The sequence below is a fragment of the Hakea prostrata genome, chromosome 1, assembly GCF_041222555.1.
Source record: "Hakea prostrata isolate BN-2017 chromosome 1, UWA_Hpros_2, whole genome shotgun sequence".
NCBI classification, from domain to species: Eukaryota; Viridiplantae; Streptophyta; class Magnoliopsida; order Proteales; family Proteaceae; genus Hakea; species Hakea prostrata.
Window position 1 is genome coordinate 11,021,515 of NC_142600.1, and position 9,568 is coordinate 11,031,082.

Here is a 9,568-nt window from a genome sequence, read left to right on the forward strand (position 1 = left end):
CTTCCTAAATGCTGGGCAAGGCCCAATCCAAATGTTTGGTGTGAAAATCTAGCCTAGCCCAAGACGGGCCCAGGGCAGTTTCGGGCCTGTCGGCTATTAGACATGAAGTGATGAAAGCATGAAACGCCTGGTTAAATTTCGCAATAGAAGAATCTAACGTTCCGTCTACCGTGTTCCAGAGACCTGGTGTCCTCCAATGATTCTCGAATCACTTCCAACTTCAAATGGTGTAGTGTAGGAGTAGTGGCGATGTTTGTCAGTTAATCGTTAATCGTCAAGTATGAAGGTATGGAGGTCGAGGCTACGGACATCTCCTCCGAGTCTGGAATCGGCATGGTTGGAGAGTATATCTTGAAAGGGAAAGTAGGAGAAGGTCCCATGTCGATTGTCTGGAAGGCGCAGCACCGACTGAGCGGCGAAGATGTTGCGCTGAAGCAAATTTATCTCTCCAAACTGAACAGAAACCTCAAGGGTTGCTTGGACTGCGAGCTCAACTTTTTGTCCAGTGTAAAGCACCCCAATATTATTCGTCTTATAGACGCTTTTGAGGTTGAGGTTGGTTTTTTCAACTCTCTTTCGATCAACACTTTCTTTGATTACTCATCCAATTCCTAAAGTTCCATCCCCCCCAAATTTTATATTTTATTGCTCTCTTTCTAGGGTTTATATTTTTGAATCACACTTCCTTTGAAGTTTCTTGGAGAATTTCAAATTTAGGTTTTAACTGACTCGATTGGGTAGTTCATTAAATCGACTCGGTTCTTACCCAGTTCGCCACCAAGCCGTAAACTAGTTGAAACACATATGAAGTTTCCTTTATTAATCGTCTCGAACTTGCTTTAGCAGAATTACAATTTGTTTTGGATGGGGAAAAAGGGATTTAAAATAAAGAATTATCATGAGAATCTGTGTCACTGAGAAGGGTATGCCAATAGGTCACAAGGGTGTCTGAGAAAGCGCTGTTGAAGAGAACCACAAGCGCAACGAAATAATCCCAAATAATTAGGTTCATTGTTCCCTTCAGGGGGAACTTGGATCGGAAAATGATAGCTGTTAACCGATGATGATTTTGGAAGATTTACTTTGGATTCTCATAATGTGAGAAAGATCTTTAGCACTAACTGTTTGAAACCTGAAATTTGTTTATGGTGGCTTGCATTGATTCAGAGTAGGTAATATGGTTTTGTCATTTTTTTTTTTTTGGTCAATGTTCTCACACCCTTCATCCTGTCTACGCAAAAGGTAAACCATTGGTTACAGATTCAGATGAAGTTTTTGGGCTTGGAAACCTCAGGTCTTTTTTATCTAGAGCACATTCGGTGCTCCCCTGAGGTTGACTCAATTGAGAAATTTAAAGATGAAGATAGACAGGATTGGATGGCTTTTGGAAAACCATGGCATGGACTGTCTACAGATATCCCTGGGGAGCTGCCTTGTGCAAATCTGGATGTTTTAGTTGGGCAAGTTAATTAAAAATATCCACTGATTCCATGAGAATGTTACGCCTCTACTAAATATGTTACAATAGTAAGAAGAAAGAGGGTGAGAGAAAGACGAAAAGTTGGCCATGTTTGAGAAGAAGCTGGAAGGAGAGGGGATTTCGGGGTATTGCTTTCTTTATAAAACCCTCATTTCATGTTACAGCTTTTTATGTATTCCTTTTGTCATAAAACGTTAGGGTGCAGACTTTCTAGAAGATCCTGCACTCATTCTTTAAGCATGTTTTGCACAGCACATTACATCTTCACCGTACACGTGTGGGATCAACCTAGTCTTCTAAGAAGGTTGGGCACCTCTTGTCGTGCATGGACATCCTGGTATTGACCGTGTTAGCCCTAGACTCCCCACCCATTTGGCCAGTTGTTGACCATCTGTCTGCATAGTTGGCTCTACTCGTTGCTGAGTCATAACAGAGAAACTGTTTTTATTGTAAGATTAAACCCACACTCCAGCAGTAAGTAAACTATGTGAAGTGTCTTTTTCTGAATACTGAATAAAATTTTGTCCGGAAGACCAGATTATGCTTCCAACTGTCTCCATGAACCCATTCTGAATTAGAGCACTTTTCCAACTGTCTCCATGAACCCATTCTGAATTAGAGCACTTTTCCAACTGTCTCAATGAACTCATTCTGAATTAGAGCACTTAACAGCTGAGCTAGTTAGAGATTAAGTGGTACAATACTGCTTAGGCCTATAAAAATAGCCCTTATTTGTAAATACAATGGATCAAGAGTAAGCCCAACAAAGAGATCCTTTTACATATTGTATTAGATCACTGAAAGAAAACCCTGAAAATTTGTCCATCTTCTCAATCAGGATGAAGGGTGCATTTACCTGGTCTTGGAGTTCTGTGCAGGAGGTGATCTAGCATCTTTCATTCGGCAGAATGGAAGGATTCAAGAATCAATTGTCAGAAGATTTACATGGCAGCTTGGTACTTTTTTGTTCTATTACTGATTGAACAAATATTTCTAGTTCTTCTGTCCTGTTTGTAATCAACAGTGGTTCTTGACATGTATGCACCAGGAGCTGGTTTGCAAGTCCTGCGAGCACATCACATCATCCATCGTGACTTGAAACCTGAGGTAAAGGAATTCACAACTTGTAAACCCACGTACACTCTTTTATGTTATTCATTTTCCCATTGGAGACCTCGAAGTGTTTGAATGAGGAAACAAAGCCGGATCCATATGTGGGATTGGTGTGGCCTATAGGTGGCAATTATAATGGACCAAGTTTTGACTTCTCTTAGTAGAATTAAATTTAAATGGAAGTCATATTCTAGATTTTCTTGTTGTATTTATGTTTTATACCGATTTCATGTCATTTTGCTTTAAAGCAATTTCTGCAAATCATTTTTTATTGAAGTAATTCTTGCAAAACATTTCTTACACTAGGTTTGCATGGATATTTTCTTTGGAGCAGAATATCCTACTCTCTACCCCCAACAGTGATGCAGTACTCAAGATAGCTGATTTTGGACTCTCAAGGTAATACAAGTTATTTGTTTCCTGTAATTTTGCTTGCCATCGAATGGCAATATGATGACACATAAAGGTTGTGGAATCAGAGTCTTACATCCAGGAGACTTTGTTGAGAGCATCTGCGGGTCCCCTATGTACATGGCTCCAGAAGTTTTGCAATTTCAAAGATACGATGAGAAGGTAAATAGAAATTCGGCTTCTTTAGTGGTTCAAAATGGCCAGTGAAACTCAGTTTTCTCATGCAGGTTGATATGTGGAGCATTGGTGCAATTCTTTTTGAGCTTTTGAATGGATATCCACCATATAGTGGGAGGAACAATGTTCAGGTAGCTTCTTTTCCCAGCACGCTGGAACTTTATTTTATCTTATGGCACTGGTGGTTTGGTTAATTTCAGCTGATACGGAACATCAAGGAGAGCGCATGCTTGCCATTTTCTCAGCTCATCCTCCCTGGATTGCACCCAGACTCTATAGATATTTGTACAAGGTTACTTTGTAAGAATCCAGGTCTGGCTTCACCACCGGTCCACCAGTTTCAGTTTTTCTGAAGTCTTTAATAAGTTAATGTAGCCCCCCCCCCCCCCATACCTTTTTACTTTCTATTTGTTGTTGCAGTGAATCGTCTGTCCTTTGACGAGTTCCTCTACCACGGATTCTTGAGAAGGTAACAATTTCCTGGGGTTGCAATCCTGTTTTAGTGCTTTTAGGGCCTGTTTGGTTACATGAGTCTGGAGATTTCAAATATCTAGAGATTTCAAATCTATAGACTTCAAATCTATGGAGTTATAATTTAAAAAATTAAGTGTTTGGTTGTGGAATGAAATCTGTGAATTCATCCTAAAAATTTATTTGATTGACATGATTTTTGTGAATGTACAATTGTATAGCTTTTTTGAAATCTCTGGATTTCACCCCCCATAAACGATCACTACACTATAGGGGATTTCATGAATCTAGATTTTTACAACCAAAGCGTTCATGAATCCAGAGATTTGAAATCTCTAGATTCATGTAACCAAACAGGCCCTTAAAGAGTCTTACGATTTTAAAATAAGTCAGAAAGAAAATTGTAAATAGTTGATGTTTATTGTCAAAGTTTAAATGCAACCTTTTCTTTTCCCCTATCGCTGTTGCAGTTGTTTGGTTCTGATCCATCGAATATTTAACGTAGACTATTATATTTCTTTACAAGCCAACAACCTAGCCAAACACAATTATAGTTTCAAACTTCTAGTCTCGTCTTATTATTAGAAAACAAATAGAACCTCTTTAGGGGGTTTGGGGAGGGGAAGAAATATCTAGAATTGTGGACTATGTGGGCACTACCAAATGAAGACTCAGTCATATGTGACTATTATTGTAGGCCACATTTTTGGACCAATTTTTTTTTTTTTAATTATCATATAATGAAATAATCATTAAAATAGAAGGAAAAGAATTGAGGATTTTAAAATAAATTAGGAATGTTTTCGACCTAGAAATAACTTTCTTATTTTAAAGAAAGAAAGGGATGACAAACTAGTGATGGTGGCTTTTGTTTACAAGCTTTATTATATAGACTTCTTATTTTAGGAAACAAAATAATAATAAAAATATGTATATATATTTATATATTTAAACTTGGGCGAAATAAATAACAAAAAAAAGAAAGGAAATGGAAAAGAGAATGCGTACTTTATTTAATTAAGAAAAGTTTCGCTGAACAAAAGAGGAAGCTAGAAAGGTCAATAGAACGTGGCTACGAGATTTGAAGGTCGGTCTATAATGTATATAGAAATTAATGATTTTAATGATTTTACTATCTAAAGGGGATCTAAGGGATCTATGCCATAGAGTCTATGGTGTGTCTATACTCTATAGTATATAAAAGACATATGATGCGGTCCCATTCAAGCGGATCTAAGGGGTGTCTCTTCCAAATCACTCTTTATTTAATTTAAAACTAAAAAGGTTTAAAGAAAAAAAGAGAGTAAGAAATAAGATTCTAGTTGTCTATTACCAAAAAGAAGAAGAAAAAAAGATTCTAGTTGTCTGAATGACACATGAATTGATGGTCTCTATAAGAGAATGAAGGGCACATATCTTCTTCTTTTAACAGATTATGGGATGGCTATTCAGCCTCAAGTGATAGATTTACATTGAGATTGTATTATTTTCCGGTAAGGGGAAAGGTTTAGATTGAACATTTTCATTACCTAATTAAAGGTGAGTGAGAGGCATTATTGTCATTTATAGTGCTAAGGGGTCCATTGACAATCAAAACTTGAAAAACTTAACATTCAAATAGTCAAAATCTAAGGATGGGTAACTTGTAGTTTCTCAAAATGACCGATATGCCATTGTTTGAAAGCAAGGTAATGTTAGGACTTCGAAGAGCATCAGAGCATCACTGTCATCTCCATCTACGGGGAAAGGGGAAAGGGAAAAGGGCAAAGGAGAAAGGGTGGGTGGGGCCAGGGGCCATGGGGACCTATTTTCATCCTCGTTTTCTGATCTTTGTCTGTCTTCCGTTGGTTATGACTTATGAGTAATTTGAGTTCCAAGTTTCCAACACCACCTTTTGTTAAACCAAATTATCATCACAATTTTCCAGGGGCGGCTTTCACTTTTATGACTCCTCATTATTATTTATTATTCGCAATGCTCTTACCAAAACTAAATTATTATTCTCAATGTTAACTTCTCTTGTCCAAAACAATTATATAACAATAATAAAATAATTAATGTCTTTTCCTCTTTTTTCTTTCCCCTTATTCTTATGTAACCAAATTGATGTGTTTTCTCCTAGGGTTATCAACGGTGCGGTTTGGGGAGTTTCGGGTTCAAAATACCCAATCCAAACACGGTCTGTTAGCAAAATAATGATTTCAAGTCGGTTTCGGTTTGGTACGATTTAGGTTCCGACTAACAATCTATACTTGGGCTAACTAACGATTTTGGCTAACAATTTATGATATGCAACAAAAAAAAAATTTGAGTATCCTATACTAAGAGCCAAAATTATATGGAAAACAAAATTGCTATTGATTAATTCCCAATAAAAAATGAAAAGTCATTCCACATTATATAAATTTCACCCGCTTTATAGAAATCAATAACTCATATAGTAAGTAATAACATAGAAACAAATATTCAAATAAAACCCTTTTAAATTCTAACTTATGCTATGATTCATTGTCTTGAAATTGGGCTCTTGTGTTTGTGAGAATGTTGGTTTTTCCCTTCTATGAAATCCGTCTCATTTTTGGGTTGGTATTTAGCTTGATATACAAAGAAATATCTCTGAATTGGATAAATATTTACTTAATTTAAATAAACTTGGTACATCCAATTGGGCATTCATATTTAATTGTCTTTACAAGTAGTAGAAGACTATTTGATCTTTGAATTCATGCTCAATTTTTCTGATAGTCTATACCAACTACCTAGTGGTAGTTTAATGATTCAAGCAATATTTAATACAAATATTTTAGTTTGAATTATAACTTGTTTACAATCAAACTCTACAACTTGTTGATACTTAACTATAACTCAAAACTCTTCTTGATCGGATGGAGATAAGATCAATAGAGGATAGAACTAGTTACGATAGATTTGAATTTGGATTCAGAGACTTATCATTTACAAATATAAAACTACAAAACGGGTTGCGATTGGTGCAGGGTCTGCCACTCTCAGCCCAAACATAACCTATTAAGATTCGTTCCAGGCTGGTACGGTTCGATTTTAATGGTTTGAGTCGCAAATTTACACCTATAGTTTTCTCGTAAGAGTTGCAATTAGCTTAGGCTCTTTTTGGTATCAATTATCATTGTCAATTATGAGAAATTTTCATTATTTTAAATTGTTTGGCATCTATTCTGAATTTTATTTTTATTTAAAATAATAGAAAAACCTCCAAAATCCATAATGAACTTTTTGTCCATTATGGATTATGATGAGAATTTCATTATCTTCATTTGTGTAAGTTTACTTAAAGTTCTATAAGTAAGATGAGGGTAAAATAGTCAATACACATTCTTTTATAACAACCATACTTTTTCCTTCTTTTCTCACTTGTTTACTATCATTTTTAACAATTTTTTATCTTGACACCAAACTTATTTTTCATTTCATAATTTATTTTCGATAAAATTCACCAAACCATTTTTCATTCTTGACCAAAAATGAATTCTTGTACTTATTTATTTTAAATAGGCATAATAGAGAATGAGAATTGATACCAAAAAGAGCCTTAATCCGTTTCTTTATTGTTCATTCACTCTTATAATGTCAAAATAAAAATAATAAAATTGTAATCCATAACTATTGGTCGAATGGTCTCAATTCTTACACCAAAGTGGTGTAATTCCTCGTAAAGATTTCATGTGGTCACGTGATTCATTTGGGTAGAAGTGGATGGACCGATCTCATTGATGTTTTCAAATGCCCATTAACTTAACAATAAGTCTCGTTATATTGTGTGATACCTCAATTAAATTAATATAATTTCTCCTTATATAGAAGAAAGAAAAAAAAAACTTGTTTGAAGAGAGAGAAGAAAAAAGAAAAAAGTAAAAAGGTCCTCCTATGGACTTAACCATGTGCCATGTTTTTGAAAATAATTTGTTCATAAGGTGTTCAATAATTTAGTTAATACCTCGATGAGATATATCTCATTATTTTGATGTGTCAAACAATTTTCCATATTCAATCAATGCATTCAACTACATGAAATAAATCTTTTACCCATGAACTATTGATGTATAAAGTATCTTTTATCCCGAACAAGAAAAGGAAAAACCTATTTAAAGTTATTTTTAGCTGCAAATCAATCTCTTTATTTCGTTTGAAATTAAAATTTAATAAAAAAAATCACATAATAACACAAATCCGGTATTTTGATCGATCCTCTTTATTTGGAGGGGGACAAAAAAAACCCTCAAATCAATGCCTTAAGAGTTTTCTTTCCACAAGATCAGAGGAACCAAATGTTAGCATTGTCACCAAGTGGTCAGGGTATTGAATATGAAAGCAATTTTGGAACATGAATAATGTTTTATAAAATTAAGATTATTTAACGAGTTTAACAATTCTCCAAAGAACTCACTATGATTGAAGCTTCACGTAACAAACACACCCTCCTCTTTCAAATCTTTACTGGTGGTTTCCTTTTAAATTCCATAAGTTATAATGTCTCTGGGGCTTTTATCTCATCTAATACACTAATGCTTTTACCAAAAAAAAAAATAATAATAATAATAATAAAGAAAGAAAGAATAAAGTAAGTTGGCGGGATAACCCGATTCCATCCCAATTTTGGATACCTGCAAGGAGAGAGTCAAAAGTTATCTTTGACAGATGCCTTAATCGGTCATGCCACACTTCTTGAGACACATTTGTTGAGATGAACAGAGGGAGATGCGGTTGGTGGATGAAAGCAATAGAAATTAGCTTCAATTGATCCTTGAAGTAGAATAGTCCCTGTTTTTAGATCCTTCACAAAGCACGAACTTGGATGAAATTTCATATAAACATTATTATCACGTGTAAATTTACTCACATAGAGCAAATTTTTAGTAATAGAAAGAAAATGTAGCACTTTAGATAAAGTAAGAATTTTAAAAGGCGTAGATAGAGAAGCACTTCCAATATTTTTTATGTACAAACTTAAACCATTGGCATTGTGAAGTTGACCAATATCATGGTTAGGCATTGTTGTATCCATGTGAATTACATTGGATGTAATATGATGAGTGACACCTGAGTCAGGGCACCAATAAGGATTAAATGAAACTATGGGTCCTGCCAAGAAAGCTTATGGAGAAGAATTCAACTTGAAAGCATTGTCACATGGTGCATAGCGAAAATAACATTACACCGCTGTATGGGGGAAGAAGGTTTGGGGGTTGATCTGGTGGATAGATTAACTTCTGATGAAGGCAAGTCAAGTTGTTGTCTTGTTTGATAATATCCGCATCAGAATTTCGGTGAGTAGCAGCGGCAAAATGATCAACAATAGATTTAATCTTCTGAATATATTCGGCCATAGAAGAGTGGCCTTTGCGAATTTGCAAAAGTTGGTATTTCAATTGCATTATGTGGACTTGAGATTGTGAGGCATAAGTCCGTTCAAATGAATTCCAAGCAGTGTGGGAAGTGGTGAGACCAACTATTTGAAAAATAACACTTTCAGAAAGGGATGAGATGATCAAAGATAAGATCATTTGGTCTTGCTTGTGCCATTGAGAATACTCAGGGTTAGGAATTGATGTTGATGTGGGTGATGTGATGGAGGCAAGGGCGGACCCAGGATGAAATATTGGGGGGGCGAAGAACGAAAGCCAGATAACCTGCCCGTTAGGGAAGCACTAATGCTTTTTTATCACACATATTATATGGGCCCTTATAAGATTCATTTGAGGTCCCACCTCTAAATTATTTTATTATATTAAAGAATAGACCCACATATATTTTGTGAGGCCCACACATATTTGACAAAAAAAAAAAGTAAATTATTGATAATGATTTTTTTTCCGACAAAATATAGGTAAAATTAAAGCAATAATATATAAAAAATATATATATACACATGACTTCAAC

The 9,568-nt window shown here is 35.2% G+C and overlaps 1 protein-coding gene across 1 annotated transcript; it reads left to right on the forward strand.

Annotated features, from left to right (window-relative positions):
- Positions 1-264: 264 nt before the first annotated feature.
- On the forward strand, positions 265-3,770 carry LOC149027446 (protein kinase family protein). The gene is made up of 8 exons (XM_089162612.1): positions 265-555; positions 2,319-2,436; positions 2,529-2,587; positions 2,928-2,992; positions 3,073-3,166; positions 3,232-3,312; positions 3,382-3,493; positions 3,602-3,770. Exons 1-8 carry the CDS (start codon positions 289-291, stop codon positions 3,652-3,654), a joined length of 849 nt encoding a protein of 282 aa, XP_089018738.1. The 5' UTR covers positions 265-288; the 3' UTR covers positions 3,655-3,770.
- The last annotated feature ends 5,798 nt before the right edge of the window (positions 3,771-9,568 follow it).

Excerpts from the sequence above, each read along its gene's own strand:
- LOC149027446 (XM_089162612.1), top strand. The coding sequence starts at position 289 with ATGGAGGTCGAGGCTACGGACATCTCCTCCGAGTCTGGAATCGGCATG. Across the intron at positions 556-2,318 it reads TAGACGCTTTTGAGGTTGAG|GATGAAGGGTGCATTTACCT; the intron begins GTTGGTTTTTTC and ends CTTCTCAATCAG. Across the intron at positions 3,313-3,381 it reads GTGGGAGGAACAATGTTCAG|CTGATACGGAACATCAAGGA; the intron begins GTAGCTTCTTTT and ends GGTTAATTTCAG.